The 19185-nt window shown below is 46.2% G+C and overlaps 1 protein-coding gene and 1 pseudogene across 8 annotated transcripts in view; both read left to right on the top strand.

The window, feature by feature from the left end:
• Window positions 1-19185, top strand: part of MEF2A (myocyte enhancer factor 2A) — a 95091-nt gene that overhangs the window by 19821 nt on the left and 56085 nt on the right. For all 8 annotated transcript variants that reach the window (XM_048519687.1, XM_048519692.1, XM_048519690.1 and 5 more), the window contains exon 2: window positions 5753-5937. In XM_048519687.1, coding sequence (XP_048375644.1) covers window positions 5884-5937 — 54 coding nt within the window. In that variant the 5' untranslated portion in view covers window positions 5753-5883. The remainder of the gene's footprint in view (window positions 1-5752; window positions 5938-19185) is intronic.
• On the top strand, window positions 1760-5773 carry LOC125424421 (annotated as a pseudogene).

The raw sequence follows: 19185 nt of genomic DNA, 5'->3' as shown, positions 1-19185 counted from the left end.
TTGTTGCTGGGGATGGGCCACCACATTCCTGGCTGTGGTGTAGGTCAGGGGTCCCCAGCCTTTGAAAGCTTTGGGCACATTTGAAATTCCGACTCAGCATGGTAGGCGCAGCAACAAAATGGCTGGAGGAGGAGGTGGAGTCAGCCACAAAATGAGGCAGAGTCAGCCACAGCTTAACTTCAGTGATGCAGTGGACACCCATTGTGCTGTGGTGGCGACTGCTGCCAAAGCAACTTTAAAAAATCTGCTCAGCCAATCAGAATCCTTACTGAGCAAAAGCTCTACCTGGCTATGACCACTTCCTAAAAACGGTTGGTGGGCATCAGGAAATGGGTCAGCAGGTGCCATGACTCTCCTGGGCACGCTTCACAGGGGCATATAGAGAACACCACCATGTATTCTTACATTGTAATTTCTATACATCCCCCAGAGACACGTTAATCAAACCCTGTCTGAATGAAGCTCTATTGACCTCTGACAAAGGAAAACTCAAATACTTACTCGGTGACAAAAACCCTCAGATTACTACAGGTGTCGCCACATTCCTAATTAGGGCAATGAAGATCTGAAATCTCCAAGTCACTCCTGTCTAATCATATGGACAATCAATTAAAACTAGTTTGCATATTTTCTACTTCCCCATCTGCTATCTGTAGTGGGTAGTTTTATGCTATTTTATGTATTTATATGCCAATAAAAGGTGTTGTTGTCCTGGGCACCCTGTTTGGAACCTCTGCTTTAATAATTAAAGGATCATGAATGGAATTTGGAAACCATAGTTTTTCTTCCTCTCATCTATGCGCCTACCCCCCCACCCCCCGCCCCTGTGGATTAATATTACTGAATAGCTACCTTTCCCACTGTCACACTGCATGTGTGAGTTAAGTCCACGTGCAAAAAAACCCTAGCAGAGTTCAAGCATCTCTTTGTTAGTAAAGGGCACACAGCAATCGCAAAGAAGAATGGAATGTATCAAAGTGATGCCGAGAAGCCAGAAAATGTGGTAGGCGAAGCAACAGGAAACTGTGGGTTATCTAATGCGCAGCAGGCAGGCTGCTGCTAAATTTGTTGCCACAGAGGAGCACATTACCTTCTTGAACTGAATCCACCCCCTTGATGTAATAAGCGGGCAGTAGTCATACCGATGACATATATGTACTATTAGATTATTATTATTTTATTATGAAATCAAAACTGCCAGATCTTCAGCCAGTGTTGGCCTTCATGTGCATCGGGTTCATTTTGAGAGTTTAGATGTTGTAATGCATTGGCGCAAGATAACGTGCGGATCCAAGCCATGCAGCCTTTTCTAATCAGTAGGTAGAGATTTTGTCAACAGGCAGGTGTCAAGCCCTCATTTCAGACAACAACTCACTTGAAGGGTTCAAGGATTTTATTGAAGACATGAGAGTAACAGTGAAAGACAGTTTTGGCAAAAGGGTGCCAAAACTGTTGATAATATGTTGTAGCAAATCTCCACCCCCATGCGAACCAAGACAGTAGGAAGAGTCCAATCTGAGAGCTCGACCCAGCCGCAGAGCTCCAAGGCCAGAGAAACAGATAAGCACCTGCAAAAGCTCTTCCCAGCAGTTCCCCCTTCCGGCAAATGGCATCCTGACAGTAGGTCAGGGGTGTCCAACTTTGGCGGCCAGATGTTCATGGACTATGATTCCCATCAGTGGTCCCGGGCCAGGTAGAGCTGAGACGGAGCTTCTTGCGCAGCAGTGGCAGGGCTGTGAGCCAATCTCCTTAGGTGCGCATGACCACCCGGGTGCTGAGCATGGGCGCCCGCCTGGCGCCCGAGGAGCCCGTCTTCACGCGAGCCTCGGGCCTGTGTTGGGTGCCCGGAGGAGGCCGCAGCGCTTCCTCGGCCTTTACCGCCCCAGGAGCATAAGCCGCAGCCGCAGGGGAATGGTGCCGAGGAGATGGTGCAGACCCAATGTGAAAATGGAGAAATACCTGACGCCCCATCTCCCGCCGATGCACACCATCCCAGAGCATAAAAAGTACCGACAAGACAGTGCCTCAGTTGTAGACCAGTTCTTCACTGACAGTGACGGTTTGCCTTACAGCATCAACATGAACGTCTTCCTTCCTGATATCACACACCTGAGGACGGGCCTGACTAATCAGAGGCTGCCCATCACCCATATCAAGACTGAGCCCTTCAGCCACCAGAGTGAAATGGTTCCTTCTGCCCCCACCCTACTTCAGAGGCTCCCAGAGTTCAGGCATCTTCAGTCCTTCCTCCCCACCAGACTATCTATATGAACAATATCTTCATCAAACAGGAGATGCCCACTCTGGATCTTCATCTTTCTGTCTCCGCACCCTAACCCTAACCCTCATCAGGGCCAACTCCTACTCAGCTCCTTAGTTCTCCGGATTTAGATATGCCCAACCCTACTACTCAAGCGGCGGTGATGGACTCCCTCAACAACATTTCTACGCCATCCACCATGGCAGGCCTTAACACTATGTCTAGGATGCCCCGGACGACGATGAAGCCCTTCCAAGGGATTCCTCAGTGCACGCCATACACGATTCCTTAAATCAATTCCTTCAGCAGCAAGCCCCATACTTCCCACCTTCTCCCCCAAGCTCAGAGCCTGGCAGTCCAGACAGACAGGCCGAAATGCTGCAGATTCCCATGCTGGCAGGGGCTGATGGAGATCATAGTCCATGAACATCTGGAGGGGTAGAGTTAGCCACCCTGATGTAGGTGATTCAGGGGCCATCCAACTGTTTTTTTGGGTAGGGACTCAGTGTGCTGATAATCACTGGAACCACAACTGCTGGTTTGTTCCATAATCGACTTCCGTTCTCAGATTATTATTATAATACCTAGCAGTAAAGCCCGTTGTACAAACACAGTGGGCTCTAGAAAACTGTGAGTGGGTTAACCCCTCCTGTCAAATACCAAAGTGAGGTTTGTCTTATGAAAGTTTACACCCTGGGAAATTTTGTTGATTTTAGAAGCGCTGGTGGATTTTAATTTTGTTCCTAAAACAAGGATGACTTCAGTGTTCCACCTTGTGTCCTGAGATGCTCAGGAGGAAGGTGGGTGTCTAAATATTGTAAATATATAAATACATCAGGAATACTCAAACACTACCTCTTGCTCCAATAACAATCCTCTTTTCTTCTTCTTTTTAAATGTTGCACCAGGATGTCATGACTGTCTCCTCTTTGGGGGGTGAATAGAATGTGTAATGTAGTCTGTGACTAATCCCCTCTTGCTGTCACTGTTCATTAACCTTGAGATGGTTTGTGGCTTTGATCACACCACCTCCCTACAGGAGAGTTTAAAGAAAGTGGCATTTTGTGACAGTTGGCGGGGAAGATCCAGGTGCATCTTTCGTTGGACTTGGGTTTTTTCTTCTTCTTCCTTTGCTGAAAAGCCCCTGAAGATTGCAAGCCCTTAAAAAACCTTGTATTACGTCAAAGGCTTTCTACAGCCAATGCATCCAACTGGGAGGTTGTGAGTTTTTTTCCAGGCTGCATGGTCTCGGTCTGGTAGGGTTTTTGCTCCTAACGTTTCACCCACATCTATGGCTGACATCTTCAGAGGCATGTCATGGTGAGGTCGTCATGGAGTCTCCCTTAAATCTTCTGGATTGAACATCTGTGGATTGAAAGAATCTCTTTAGGCACACCCAACATGTTGGGCATATCAACAGGATTTGGGGGTTTCTCTTGAGCAGCCCGTGTCACTTTTGAGCAGCCCATGTTACCCACACCCATAATGGTTTTGAAAGCTTACCTAGTTTTGGCTAGTTATTGTGTATACTCTTTTAAAAGGAGAATCAGGAATATGAGTGGAAAATCAGAGGAGAGGAAGGGAATGTGAACCCATGTCGTGTTTCCAATCCTGCCAGCCACGGCTTGGAGGATTGTAAGGAAAAATCAATATCTTGCAGTCTCCGCTGGCTACATTCTTTCTGTGTGGCGTGTGCACATATGCTGTAGGGATCCTTCAAGGTTCTAGAACGAACCTGACCCCCTGTCTGTACCCCTTTTTTAATCCAAATTATTCCCTGAGCCTGAACGATGCATTGCAGGGTGGTAGTTGGTATGAGATACACTAGATCAGGGTGGAACTTGCGGCAGTTTTCCAGATGTTCCAGGACCGAGGTTCATCAGCCTACCAGCATGGCCAATTGGCCATGCTGACAGAGGCTGATGGGAATTGTAGTTCCTGAACATCTGGAGAGCTGCAGGTTCCCTACCCCTCCACTAGAAGAACTGGGGAGATTTGGATTCTACTCCCCACACAGCACAAAAAGTTCAATGGGTGAGCTTGATGCAACAACACACTTTCAAACTTGACTGGCACCACAAGGTTATTATGATGGTGAAGTGGGGAGAGAGCATATGCGTCTCCTTGAGCTTCTGAGAGCAAGGAATGGAGTTGGGAGCCTGTTACATGAGGGCGGTGCCTGGGAAAGGTCAAGCTTGGGATGATGTGATGTCACTTGTGTGGCATGTTCTAGGAATTTCCACTAATCTCTATAGTAAAGACCATAGTGACATGGAGAAATTCTTAAAGAGTGTTGCAGTGGAAACCATTTTCCAATTGTTTTTTCCTCCTCTAACTCCTCAATTTGTTAAGGGTGGGAGATTGGAGATAAGGATGGGGTTTTATATGCCAAATGTGGATAAATGGCAAACCTAGGAGGAATAAAAAAAATCAAATGAAAATGAACTTGGAACTGGTGCTGGAGAAAGAGAGACTTTGCTTCTGTTGCTGAATTATCAGTTGTGTGTATGCCATAAAAGAATCTTTCAGAAGACAGGATCACATATGCTGTGACAAGTGTAGGTGAATTGCTCTGCTCAAGTTCTTTGCCCACTAAGCATGCAAGTTTTGGCTGTGCATACCTTTGCGTTTCTACACGGACATTTGGAGGGGTTTGCAAGCTGCGAAAAAGTGCCAGATCGGTAATTGGCTTGTTAGCGAGGTGTGAAAACTTGCAAGTTTTATAGTAATGAACATAACCTTGAATTTCTCAGCTATTTGTCAGTCTTATGTTCCTGTGAAATAGTCTGTTGGGAAAATGAAGCGCAGCATGGAGACATATCAAATGGATTTATTTTTAAACGGCATTCAAAATATGCTGATCTTTAAGCACACACACACATACGTCGAGTTGATCTCAAGTGTACGCTATTGTCAGGAGGAGAGGACAGTGGCATATAATTGTTGGACTTAGCATTATACCCAGAAATTCTGGACTCCGGTTTGTTTTTAACTTCTTGGTGCATTGTGCTGGAAGACTCTATTTTCTGCCTGATTTCATCTTGTTCCCAACAAAACAGAATGGATAAATGCTTTTAACAAGTAAGCGTGTTGCATGTGTAATGGACTTGCACCTGAAAAAAAGAGCTAGTACTATTTTGCCCATAATGGACTGTAAAATAATTTTGTCATTCATGACATTGCTTTGAAAGAATGTCACAGTGCTCTGGATTTTAAAAGGAGCTGTTGACTTTTTGTGCGTTTTCAATCACTAGGCGGTGAATGCAACCCTTGACGAGGCTTCTGTGGTTGAAGTACATAGGCCGACTACATGATGTGAGTGCTATAGGCAGGATACAGGGAAAGCTTCATATGACCTAGTTCACAGAGCATCTTTCTGATTAAGGACGAATTACTTTGTGTTATTAATGACTTCTGATATAGAAGTAAATGATGTGAAATGTTGCACTTCTAACACCGTAAAACTGAGTTCAGTGTGTCTTTCGATTCCAGGTTTCAAAAGCAACACGGTGAACGGGCTCTGACTTTAGTCCAGAGAGAACTGTCTACCATGCGCTAGGACGCAGAGTTTGCGGATTATTTTACTTGAGTGCTTCTGAATTATAAAGAGGAAGACAGTGAAGATGGGGAGGAAGAAAATACAGATCACGCGAATAATGGATGAACGAAACAGACAGGTGAGAAATGAGGATTCCTTGGGAATATGTTTGCTAGACGTTCATTTTGTGATTAGTCTGTTGCAGTTCAGAATTGAACTGTCACCTGCTCTTCCTTCTTACGTTTGTCCTGGCCTCAGTCTGTATTTGATTATAAGGATTCTGGAAACTGGATCTCTCTAGCCTGGCTTGACAGAATCTGGTGAAATGTTGAATGTGGAGGAGGATCTTCTGTGGGATGACTGTGGCTCAGATGGGGAGAACATTTGCTTTGCATGCAGAAGGCTACAGGTTTGATCCCTGGCACCTCCAGGCAAAAAGATCAGGTAGCAGGTGATATGAAAAAATCTCTGCTTCAGGTCCTGGAGAGATGAAAAAGAGTTTGGATTTATACCCTGCTTTTCTCTAGCGTAAGGAGTCTCAAAGCAGCTTACAAAGCAGCTGCTTTCCCCACAGCTGACTCCCTGTGAGGTCGGTGGGGCTGACAGAGTGCAGAGGGAATTGTGGCTAGCCCAAGGTCACCCAGCATGCTTCACCCAGCAGGCCACTGAGGGAGTTGAGTCCTCCTGGGAGTTTCTTAGGGTTTTTTTCCCCCAAGAGCTTTCTGCATTGTGTCATTCCTTCTTTCCTCAGTGTGAGAGCCAGCCTGACGTAGTGGGTGTCAGAGTAGAATGTGAGAGACCCAGGTTCAAATCCCCTCTCTTCCATGCTGGGTGCCCTTGGGCCTGTCACACATGTTCAGCCTAACCTACCTCGCAGGGTCATTGTGAGGATAAGATGAAGAAGAGTTTGTTTGTATGCTCTTCTTTTTTCTACCGAGTGGAGTTTCAAAGCGGCTTGCAGTCGCCTTCCCCTCACCCCACAAGAGGTACCTTGTGAGGTAGATGAGGTGGAGAGTGTTCGGAGAGAACTGTGTCTGACCCAAGGTCACCCAGCTGGGTTGTTGTGGAGGAGCTGGAAAAATGAACCATTAGAGTCCACTACTCCTAACCACAACACCACGCTTAGGGAGAATGACGTAAGCCGCTATAGTTCCTCGTGCAGGAGAAAAAGGGGGGGGGGGGTTATAAATCAAATCAATTAATGAAGTAGTGCATCATTGTGACACCAAAATCAAGTTAAAGCCGACAAGCTGCAAAAAGAATGTGGTAGAACATTTTTCAGCAATTCAAATCCTTTGGGCTTTCTTCAGCCCATGGATTAAATGTGCTTTTTTCAGTGTGGTATAGTGGTTAGAGTGTCAGACTGGGATCCTGGAGTTCCAAGTTCGAATCCCTACTTTGCAGGAGTTTGCAGAAGCTAAGAATGGTGTCAGCGGGCAGTATGGTTTCCATGGGTACCATATTCAGGACTCCTGGTGCAGTGGTTAGGATCTAGGAGAAGCAGGTTCAAATCCCTGTTCTGCCATTGAAGCTCACTAGGTGTCCTTGGGACAGTCACCCACAATTCACCTAACTTACCTCACAAGATTGATTGATGTTAGTATAAAATAGAGGACCAGAAACTGATGTAAGCTGTGTTGGGTCACCATTGGGGAGAAAGGTGGGGTGGAAATGAATAAGTTTAAAGAAGCACTGTAGAAGAAAAGGAGTTTGGATTTATATCCCACCTTTCCTGTAAGGAGACTCAAAGTGGCTTACAAGCTCTTTTCCCTTCCTCTCCCCACAGCAGACCCCTTGTGAGGTAGGAGGAGCTGAGAGAGTTCTGAGAGAGCTGACTAGCCCACGGTCACCCAGCAGGAATGTAGGAGTGCGGAAACACATCTGGCTCACCAGATAAGCCTCCGCCACTCAGGTGGAGGAGTGGGGAATCAAACCCAGTTCTCCAGATTAGAATCCACCTGCTCTTAACCACTACGCCACGCTGGCTCCCACCCACGCTGTAACGGGAGCGCTGCCATTTGGTTTAGGTTTGCTGACTACATAGCAGGGGAAGTCTGGAAAAACATTTCCCTTCAGATAGGATTATACCTAAACTCAACATGCTGCACACAAGTGATACTGCAGGGTGTTATAATTAACACGACTCTGTCATTGCAGTGGTAATTAGTAGCTCTTATCTGCTTGAATGAGCTGTAGGCCATTTATGTAATTGAACCCAACTGAATGAAGTGCATTAACTAGTTATCAAAGGGACCCGTGCCAACACTGTCAAATGGTATCCTTTTATCAGGTTAAAAAAAATTACATGGGAGGATATATTTACCCTTCTTGCATTGATGTACTAATGAAAAGCATTTTGCAAGTGGGAAGAAGTGAGCTTTCTTGGTCTGTCGAAACACCTATCTGTCATAATAAAATAATTACCCTCCCCTTAATTGGATTTTATGAGACTTGAACTGTTGAGAATGTACAATTTTACTGGATTTCCTGGTATTTTATCATATTGATTCTGTAAGATGCCTTGAGCCCCTATGGGAAAGGGTGTCTATTAAATCAAATGAAATTAATAAATAATGATGCAAAGCTTGACTTTTAGCATACCTTTAAATGTTGTGTGCAGAGGACTCGTACCAGGCCACATTAGCTCAAGTTGTATTTGTGTGTTGCTGATTTCAAGATTATGTTCTTGGTGCTATAAAAGAAATGTACCTGTTTGTGTGGTCATCTAGAGTCAAAATGGTATCATGGCCCTCTAAAAACAGGGTAATATCCTGAATGCAGGTGTGTGTCTTCTGTATAAAGTACAAGTTTGCTAGTACAAAATAATCTTTAAAAAGTGGGTGACAGCATCATTCCCATTTTCTACTATTGCTTTCTTGTGTCCACATGTCCACAAAATGACCTGTTTTGTACTGCTGGAGTAGTCGCTTTTCTAGCTTAGAATCGAATTGAAATGAAGGTTTTTTTCAGCGTTTATTGTAGCACAATGCTGCCCTTAAAACTAAGATAATGCTGCCTTTTTCCCTAGGAATAAGTTCCTACTTTATGTCTTCTCATTCAGCAAAGGTCCTGTTCTCTGGATTTTTCTTTTCCTTGCTTGTCTAATTTTAATTCTTCTCTTTCCTTTTTAGTCTAATCTCAAATAAACTATGTTTAACTGGTTGTGGTGGGTTTTCTGGGCTCAAATAAACTATGTTTACTTTGTAATGAAACCAAAACAGCAGCTCATAATGGTTAGCTGTTACATAACAATACAATGACACAGTTGAATATTTGTTAACATCACCATTTCATGTCCCCACGGAAGCTGATAATTACCATTTGCAGCCATAGAATGCCTCAGAGTGCTTTGGATATCCAGAAGGTGTAGCCTAGAGTTTTAAATATAAATAATTCGTATTTGAAAAAAGAATATATAACCCTTCCCCAAATATTCTGGAATACAGTCAATTGGCTTATCTGTACAAAAACATTCCCAATATATCGTTGCATATTGGATAGTGTACTCTCAGTAAATTTTTGAAGTTGGGGTCTATTTTATCTTCACTGTATTATGTCTATTGTATTATTGTCTATTTTATCTGTATTATTGTCTATTTTATCTTCACTGTATTATGAATTGGGAGATAGATAATTGAATGTGTTCAGTTTTATTATACCTTTGAGCCAGTAAAGATGCCATTAAATAATCCCATCCAGTGGGCATTCACAAGGAAAGCTGGATTAAATTTAGATGAAGGTGGGATGAAAATTGATGGGAGGAACATTTAACAATTTGAGATATGCCAGTGATACAAGAAATAGCAAAGACTTGAAACGGCTACTGCTGAAAGTTAAAGAAGGAAGGGCCAAAGCAGGACTGTAGTTGAATATCAAGAAAACAAAAGTAATGGCTGTTGGAGAATTTAGGGTGGACAATGAGAAGATTGAACGTAGATGACTTTCTGTTCCTTGGCTGCATCATCAACCAAAAAGGAGACCACAACCAAGAATTCAGAAGGAGATACAGACTGGTACGGACAGCCACGAAGGAGTGAAAAAAGATTCTAAAATGTAGAAAATGTGTCACTTATCAAGTAACCAAGATCAAGTAAATTCATGACTATTATTTGTATGGGTGTGAGAACTGGACGATGAAGAAAGCTGGCAGGAAAAAAGTTGACTCCTTTGAAATGTGGTGTTGGATAAGAGTGTCATAGATATTGTAAGGAATTCCATAGAAGCAGAAATAAAAGGCTTTTTTGGTGTAAAAGACCGTTTATTCAGACATCCTAGAAAGCTCACGTACACGACGTGGCAGGAATAAAGTCTCCCGCCAGAAGCACAGGTTATAACTCTGTCCATCCCATCCCCCCTCCCGGATTCCCATGGGGGCGGAGACCTTATCTCTCTCGCAGAGATAAGGTCTCCGCCGCAGATGCTGGCCCATCGCCCGGGTTATGGAATGCAGTCAAGGCCGGGCGGCTGTCCCGCTCATCAACACCATTGAATCCTTTACACTCTGCCTCCCTTAAAGACTTCTCCCCAGGTTTGTGCGGAAGGTCACGATGGAAAGCAGAAATGAGAGGAGTGAGCGTCAATATTTTCAGAATAAACCCATTGATTATGCCCAGAGGAATATCCCACCCAAGAGACTAAATATTGCAAGCGTTTGCGATTAAAAACGAGAGTCCAGGATGGCGTCAATTTCGTAATGCTTGTGGCCATCAATTATAGTCGGTGGGGGCCTCTCCGGCGGGTCGTGCCAGGCATCGGAAGCAGGGAGCCTCCTTGAGCAAACTGGAATGGAAGACAGGATGGATATTACTTAGAGAATTAGGCAAGTCCAATCGGGCAGTGACATCATTAATCACTTTAGTAATCCGAAAAGGTCCCACGAATCTTTTGCCCAGTTTGAAAATTTATACACGTCTCTGAGATTCTTGGTAGACAGATACACCCAGAAGCGCCCACACGCGGAAATCCGGCGGTGCTTATCAGCTTGAAGTTTTTGGGAGTCTTTAGCCTGCTGTAAAGGCGGTCTGGACCATTTTCCACCCCTCGGCCAGAGATGAAATCCCACTGCTGAAACTCCGGAGGATTCAGCGCCTCCGCCCAGATGGTTAAAACAGCGGAGGGAAGGACCGACCAGACACAATTTCGAAGGGGTTTTTTTGTACTGCTATGAACCGCATTATTATAGGCGTATTCTGCAAGCGGAATTAACTTCGCACCAATTATCTTGGTGGTAGTTGGTGTAACAAGCGTAAATACTGCTCCAGGGTTCTGTTAGATTTCTCTCTGACTCACCGTCACTTTGAGCGTGGGGTCTTAGCGGCAGGCCCGGTTGACTTCTGTTTTTTCGGGCAGTTGGCGGCTAGATGACCGGTCCTCCGCAATGGGCACAATCCCAGGCGGCGGCTCGGAGGTGGTCACCGGTAGAGCTGCTGGGCTTGGCAGAAGTCGCAGCGGCGGTCGTAGCGGCGGGTTTTGGTGGGCGGCCCCCGGCACGCAGCGTACTCAAAGCGAGGCGCCACTTGGGATCCCCAAGTCGATCCAATCAGCAATAGATGCGGGGGATCAATTAGAAACACCGTTTCACGCAGTTTACCGTCGACAGCATCCGAGAAGTATTCACATTTCATGCGCTCAGGCCACTCAGGAGGGAGTCGAGCAGCCGCCGCCCTGGAGATTCACGGGCAAATTCTGCAAGCGAGCCCGGTTGCCTTGCTGAATAGATTTGATGGTGCGAATGGCTTCATTTTCAGCACCGGATCTTGGAAACAGGCCCTTAAGGCTTGGAGGAACGCCGGCACCGTCACGAGTATCTTCATCTTGCAGATTCAAAGAGTCACAAACCAGTCGGCTGCCGCCCCATCTAAGGCGGAACCGATGTCCCGTATTTTTTCGGCGTTCAGACCGGTACAAATCGTCATAGTCTCCATGTAGGCATCGAGTTGTAGGATGAAGTAGGAAGTTTGGAAGCGGTCCCGTCCGAAACGGGCAGGTATTGGAGGTCTGTAATATCCTCTCTCCACGGCCCTTGGCAAAGCCCGCTTCGTGGCGGTTCGCGCAGGTTGAGGCAGCGGCGCAGGAGGGGCGGAGAATCGGTGGAGGTGGGGGTACCAACGCCGGTGCAGCTGGTGTTCTGGTGGGAGCCGATCCTTGGGCGGTGGCAGATCAGCAGTAGCAGGCCCCAGCAGCGTCGCCCACCTCTGAAGTTAGCTGTACCAGTGACAGCGTAGACTCAACTTGGGGGCATCTTGTTCTGTTGCTTCCTCAGTTCCCTCTCCAAGGCGGCTAACTCTCTCTCCTTGCGGGTCAAGGCATCCTGGTGCGCATGCAAAGCTGCTTTCTCGTTCCAGTTTAGCCAGTTCGTCTCGTTGAACGGCTGCAGTTAGTTCACTTTGCGTCGCATAAAGGCCTGAAGCGCTTTCAGCGTTGGCGCTGTAAGTCCAGTTTGGAGTGTTCCAGGACTTTATCATGGACTGATAGGTTCTGCACATATTGCCGTTGCAGCGTCTTTAGCCTGGTCCAATTGAGTTGGATTTCTTTGCGCTGCTGTTCCCTGTCTCTTTGCAGGTTTTCACGCTCTTGCTGCAGCTGCTCGTTCCTCTTCCCATAGCTGGCGTTCGGGCCCATGCTTCTTGGGCATCTTGCATGGTCGGCCCACTTCCTCATCCCAGCTCTCTTTAGATGGGAGGGAATAGATCGGATGGGAATGCAGGCTTTCTTCGGATCCCTCTTCATCAGAATGTAGGACATCGTGCCCACCGGTGGCTCCACGGGGTACCTCCGGTGCAGCTGCTGATCAGGGATCTGGGGGGTCGATCGGGCTGATGCGGATACCCCTCCCAATCCCGATATAGTCACGGTTTCAACGGTGGTCTTAACCGGACGGGCCCCAGTGCTATGCCAGGGTGGATTCTTGGGAGCATCACAAAATACGAGTCCAGGAATCGTTCAATGGACTCCTGTGTTGCCGCATGAAAGGTGGTCAGACCCGTCTCCTCCGTGACAAGGTTGCATCTGAGGTTTGTAATCCACGGAAGCGGCAGATATCCGATCCACAGGCTTCGATCCATAGACAGCGCCCCAAGCGGTCATGCAAGTCCACTTGATCGTCCCCTCGTCCCCAGCGGAGTAAAGGGGGGCTTCGATGTCGACCGAGGGCGGGAAAGAGTTACCAGCGAGACCCGTCCTCCCGCCGGTTCCCCCAAATCCAGAAGGGAAAGCTCGGAGCCCTCTTTGGGGGCTACCGCACCTTCCACAGGAATATTCATCCTCTCCATGCCGAGACACCAGAGGTCCACTGCACTAGGCAGATAGATGTACTAAGTTTCCTGCCACAATGTAAGGAATTCCATAGAAGCAGAAATAAAAGGCTTTTTTGGTGTAAAAGACCGTTTATTCAGACATCCTAGAAAGCTCACGTACACGACGTGGCAGGAATAAAGTCTCCCGCCAGAAGCACAGGTTATAACTCTGTCCATCCCATCCCCCCTCCCGGATTCCCATGGGAGCGGAGTCCTCATCTCTCTCGCAGAGATAAGGTCTCCGCCGCAGATGCTGGCCCATCGCCCGGGTTATGGAATGCAGTCAAGGCCGGGCGGCTGTCCCGCTCATCAACACCATTGAATCCTTTACAGATATGATGGTCCGCCAAAAAAACCCCAAATCAGTGGGCTGTAGATCAAATCAAGCCTGAACTCTCCCTCGAAGCGAAAATGACTAAACTGAGGCTGTCGTGTTTTGCTCACTTAAGAAGAAGAGAAGAAGAGTTTGGATTTATATCCCACTTTTCTCTCCTGTAAGGAGACTCAAGATGGCTTACAAGCTCCTTTCCCTTCTTCTCCCCAGAACAGACTCCTTGTGAGAAGAAAAGTCACTAGAAAAGACAGTAATGCTAGGAAAGGTCGAAGGCAGGAGAAGAAGAAGACCTGACCTGAGATGGATTGACTCTGTGAAGGAAGCCAAGGCCCTCAGTTTGCAAGGCTGTTAACGAAAGGACATTTTGGAGGACATCAATTCATGGGCTTGCCATGAATCGGAAGAAGCTTGTCTGCATTCAACACACCTACGCTGGCCATTTCTACACATCGAAAATATAGTGTTGGATAAGGGTGTTAACGGACAGATTTCAGATGTTGCCGGCAAGTTCCAAGAAGCTGGAAATTATTGCAGCTCATTCTTGCATGTTTGTTTCTTGGTCGTGTTACAATGGTGGTAACGCAGCCTGGCAGATGTTTCATCATTTGCCTTGCTGTTTTGGCATCGTCCGCATTCTGTGCGCTGAGCACAGCTAGACAGAAGCAATAAATAGCATGTTGTGTTTTCCAGCTGCAGTCTGGAAACCCAGTTTGCAGATTCAGATTGTGGGTCTATGTTTGCTTAGCAAGATGAATCGGGTCTGTTTAGATATCTCTTCAAATAGCACCAGCAGAACTGAATGACAAACATCATCATGGTAATGGGTTGTTTTTTTTAGTGAAGCTTTATTTTGGAGGCATCTTATCAAATTATTTAGTGGCTGTTTGTCCATTCCTTGCTTCGCGTGTCTGCATTATTTTTCTTCTTACTATCCTGCTGTTTAACAGCTGTCCTCCACCACAAGATTATGCCTCTAGAAAGTCTGTATTGGTCTCCTGAAAGCCATGAATGTCAGCCACTGTAGCTTTCCATCCCTGCTTCTGCCTGCCTTCTGGCCTCAAAGAGGTAGGAATTGCCAAGATGCTCTGTTGGGTTTCATTGGTTCAGTTGCCTTTACTTTTATTTCATTTTCATTTTTTACTTTCAGATTCCCCTGTTCATATACAGAGGTCTTGAACAATAAACCATTAAAAACCCTTCTCTAAAAACACCCCCCTTGACTCTTCTTTGCAGCCTTTAAAAATTAGCAACAAAATAAGTACATTGAGGGTCACAGCCCTCGAAGAGGAATCGGACCTTTTAGATCCGGACCTAAAACAACCTGATTATCATAAAGATGCCAAGGGAAAGGAGGATAGGTGCCTCAGAAGAGGCCTCAAATAAAACCGGGCTAGAAGACCTGGTCAGCTGGACAGATCCCCTAAATCAACCTGAGTCTCCGGAGCCGTATGCAGCTCTTTCGTCCTTGCACTGCGGCTCCCTGTGTCTTGGGTCCTCTCAGCCTCCTTCAGAGAGTCGCCCTAAGGGTTAATGGGAAAGAGCCCCTGTTCCTAGAGAGGCACAGCCCGAGACAGTTATCCCAAGCCACTTCCAGCTTCCCTGTCCCAGCTGCCTGGTTGGCTGATGACGGTGATGATGGGGCGGGGCGGGCCGAGGGCAGAGCACCACTGGTGGATCCTCTTGAACAGGCGAGCCGTGAAGGGCGGGAAATGGGAGGGAGTTGCAGGAGTGCAGATTTTCAGCGCAATCCGAACCTCAGCCCACCCCCTTGAATGGGGGGGGGGCAGGGGTTGACCCTGCTTTGGGTGGCCTCATTTCCTCCTCCCTGGATCCATCTTGGGGGGTGGGACCACATGGGGGACCCCAGCAGTGCCACCTTGGGTTGCAGCCCCTCCAGCAGCCTCACTGAGCTCCAGGGGCTTTCCTGGTGGATGGCAGCCTGGCTGAGTCCAGGTGAGAAAGACAATGTCAGGTTTTAAATGAGTTATTACCTGCAGCCCTGCAAGGTTGCACTCGTCGGGGCTATTTGATGGGGGGATGGGTGGGAATTGTTTGCTTCTGCATTGCCAAGGAAGGCAGGAGCGCATGGGGAAAGCCTTGCACATGGATCTTGGAAGGTCTACTTCAGAGTAAGCCAGTGGAGGGTAAGCTTGCAGATCGTGGAAGGGAGGAAGACGGGAATAATCATCCTCAGCCATGGTTGTCCTGGGTTGCCAACTCCCGGCGGGCAAATCCCAGGACATTTTGGGGTACATTCTCAGAAGCTGTGGCTTTTGGGACCAGGGTGGGGGCCATGCTCAGTGAGGAATATGGCTATCAGGTCCATCCTCCATGGCAGACATTTCTCAGAGGGGGGAGAAGTTCAGTCCCCCCCCCCCCGAAGTTGACAAACCCATTAAAGGCACCAATTTTGATCCACCATCCAAGTGGAATTTGAGGGGGTTCTTGCGGGGGGGGGGGGGGGAGCATAATCAGTGTCTTTCAACACAAGAAAAGAGAAATGTGTTAAACAGGGGGTCTATTGCTGGTCATTTGAATCATGTACAAAACAACAGATTTTTTTTAAAAAAAAACCTCCTTTTTTTGCATTGATGGGTAAAAATGGGCTCCAAAGAAGCGAACTTCTCTTCATGAGAATAAAGGCATGTTATCTTCGTTTTAGAAGTCAAAAAGTACTTGTGGCTCCAAGTGTTTTCTTTTCCGTGGAAAATGGGTCCAAATGGCTCTTTGGGTGTTAAAGGTTGCCCACCCCTGCCCTAAACGAACCCAGTTTGTTATTGGATTTACCCCTGGATAATGAAATTTTAATGGCAGCTCGACTTCAGAGCTCAGACGAAGCTTAGCCCTTGGGTGCACAGCCATGGTGACTATGGACCAACTATGGAAGTGCAAAGAAGAAGAGTAGAGAGAAGAGTTTTGGATTTATACCCCCCTTTCTCTCCTGCAGGAGACTCAAAGGGGCTGACAATCTCCTTGCCCTTCCCCCCTCACAACAAACACCCTGTGAGGTAGGTGGGGCTGAGAGAGCTCCGAGAAGCTGTCTCAGTCACCACCAAACAAAGACTGGTAACAGCCATCGTGTTCCCAATCATGACATATGGTTGTGAGACATGGACACTGACAAAAACAGATAGAAGAAAAGTGGATGCCTTTGAGCCGTGGTGTTGGAGAAGACTTTTACGAATACCATGGACAGCTAGAGTCACCCACAAAGCTGTCCTGGAGTGTATTAACCCAGAGATGTCCCTGGAGGGCAAGACCACTAGAAAGAACCTGACCTACTTTGGACATGTGATGAGGGCAAATTCACTGGAAAAAGAGATGCTACTCGGAATGGTCGGTGGTAAGCGGAAACCGGGTAGGCCAATGACTCGTTGGTTGGGAACCATTAAGAGGGACCTGGGCATGAACATCAACCAATTGAAAGAAGTTGAGGCAAACAGGGAAGCATGGAGGGGACTGATTTACAGAGTATCCAAGAGTCGGACATGACTAAATGGATAAAGAAGAGAAGACTGAAATTTTGGAGGACAATCTTAGAGAGGCATTTCAAGCTCTACCAAGCTAGGAGCATCAAGGAATTACAAACAGATTGGAGCTTCTGAGGAATGCCTTGAATTCAAGTTCAACTTTGACAACAGTCCTATAACAGCTTTAGCACACATGCCTGCAACTGACCCAGTGGGGATACATAATACATTTACCATGGGACCCCTGGCAGAACCCACCCTCGTTTCTGAGCCCTTGGAAGAAAATACACAATCTCTACCAGTGCTTGCATCTGGAGTGTTCTCTCAAAGCAATGTGGACTGCTGGTTCATCCCTGATAGATAATTTTATGGAGAACTGAAACTCTCTGTGAATAAATACTCTTGGGGGTGACGTCTTGACTTTCACCAGCTACAAAAAGCTCAGGAATTGTGTTGGTGATGTCACCGCTGAATACCTCTGTAGATTTCGTCGTTCCATATGTAATTCTTGGTGAGTGCTGCCAATTTCCAACTGATTAAACAGAAGTGTGAGGGGTTGTGCAACTACAGTCAGCAGAACAAACAAATCCGTGCAATATACGGCTAGCAGTCAGGAAGGACTGAATCGTTCAACAATTTACTGCATCAGTGATATTTACAAAAATTACGTGTGATGCTTTGCCCCAACTGTAACAGTATCAGTCAAGCATTTCTTTAGCATTTATTATGCAGCGACAGTAAAGTCGATTGCAAACACATGTATATCTTCTCTAGTCTGAAATCAATCAAAGGCATTTTACGGCAAGAGAGAGATTTGCAGAGACGCATGCAATCTGAGCTGGTTTGGAGTTTGTAAGTGCGACAGATTGATGAACACAGAAAATACCATGGACCTCTGAAGATTTGTGGAAGCCAGACAATTATTGGACACTGGCTAGCTATGTGGGTTTTCTACTTTGTGGTAGAGATATTCATTTCAGACTAGAGAAGCTATACATGTGTTTGTAATTGATGTCACTGTTGTTGCACAAGAAATGCTTGACTAATACTGTTACATTTGGAGCAAAGCTTGTTATTTAGCCTCACTGCTTATCTTCGTAAATATCATTGAGGGCGTAAATTGTTGAATGATTCAGTCCTTTTTGACTGCTAGCCATATATTGTGCATTCCCAACCGATGACTGGTTGGCACACATGGCATAGCTGCTTTGCTGAAACTAAGGTGGTGTGGTTTTGGCTTTATCCTGGATTTGAAATGTTATGTCTCTACATATGACATGCCTAATAAAGGTCTTAGTGATTTGCTTTATCCAGGATTGGAGGCTTTCTGGCTGTCCAGTAGTTCCTTAACGAGCAACAAACATTTCCAGGGTATAATAACCTCTTGTGAGTCAAAACTTGCTTTGCCAGATATCAAAATGAGCTTTAACTCACAAACCATGGAAAAATGTGCTGGTCTTTAAGGTGCTACTAGAACAAATTTACTTATAGTGCTATAGACTACCATTCCTACTCAACTGGACATTCATTCATTCATTCATTCATTCATTCATTCATTCATTCATTCATTCATTCATTCATTCATTTGGTATACCACCCACTCCTGAAGGGCTCTGGGTGGTGTACAGAAAATAAAATGTCAATAAAACCATATAATACAATATCATAATTAAAACCGCAAAATAATATACACAACTGGTTGTGGTGGGTTTTCCGGGCTGTGTGGCCGTGGTCTGGTGGATCTTGTTCCTAACATTTCGCCTGCATCTGTGGCTGTCATCTCCAGAGGTGTATCACAGAGGGAAGTCTGTTACACACTGTGTCCAGTGAGAAGGGAATGTTTTAGTGGGGTATAAATTGCCATGTCCCCAGGTGGGGAACCAATCAGTAAGTGTTTGGGTGGAACTTGCTATGCAAAGGTGTGGTTGATAGTATAGTATTGCAGGTGGGATTTTTCAGTCCAGGGAGCGATTCACATTTGCATTCCCTGCATCAGCAGCAGTATTGGTGAATGCAAATCCTGTGTTTGGGTGGAGTTCATTGTCCATGAACTTAGCATGCTCTTGGCCTTTGCTTCTGGTGTTTTTAAGTACTGGTAGCCAAGCTTTGGTAATTCTCACAGTCTCTTCTTTCTTGTTGAAGTTGTCAATATACACAACATTACAACAGAAAAAAACAAATAACAGATGGTGACTTAAAAAAGACCTCTGCCCCAGGAGGGGACTGGATACAACACTAGTGATGTAGTAACTACACTAGTAACCAGCCATGGTGGTATACAGAGAATA

This window comes from Sphaerodactylus townsendi, linkage group LG17 (assembly GCF_021028975.2).
Source record: "Sphaerodactylus townsendi isolate TG3544 linkage group LG17, MPM_Stown_v2.3, whole genome shotgun sequence".
Classification (NCBI taxonomy): Eukaryota; Metazoa; Chordata; class Lepidosauria; order Squamata; family Sphaerodactylidae; genus Sphaerodactylus; species Sphaerodactylus townsendi.
This window is presented reverse-complemented; position numbering and strand designations above follow the sequence as displayed.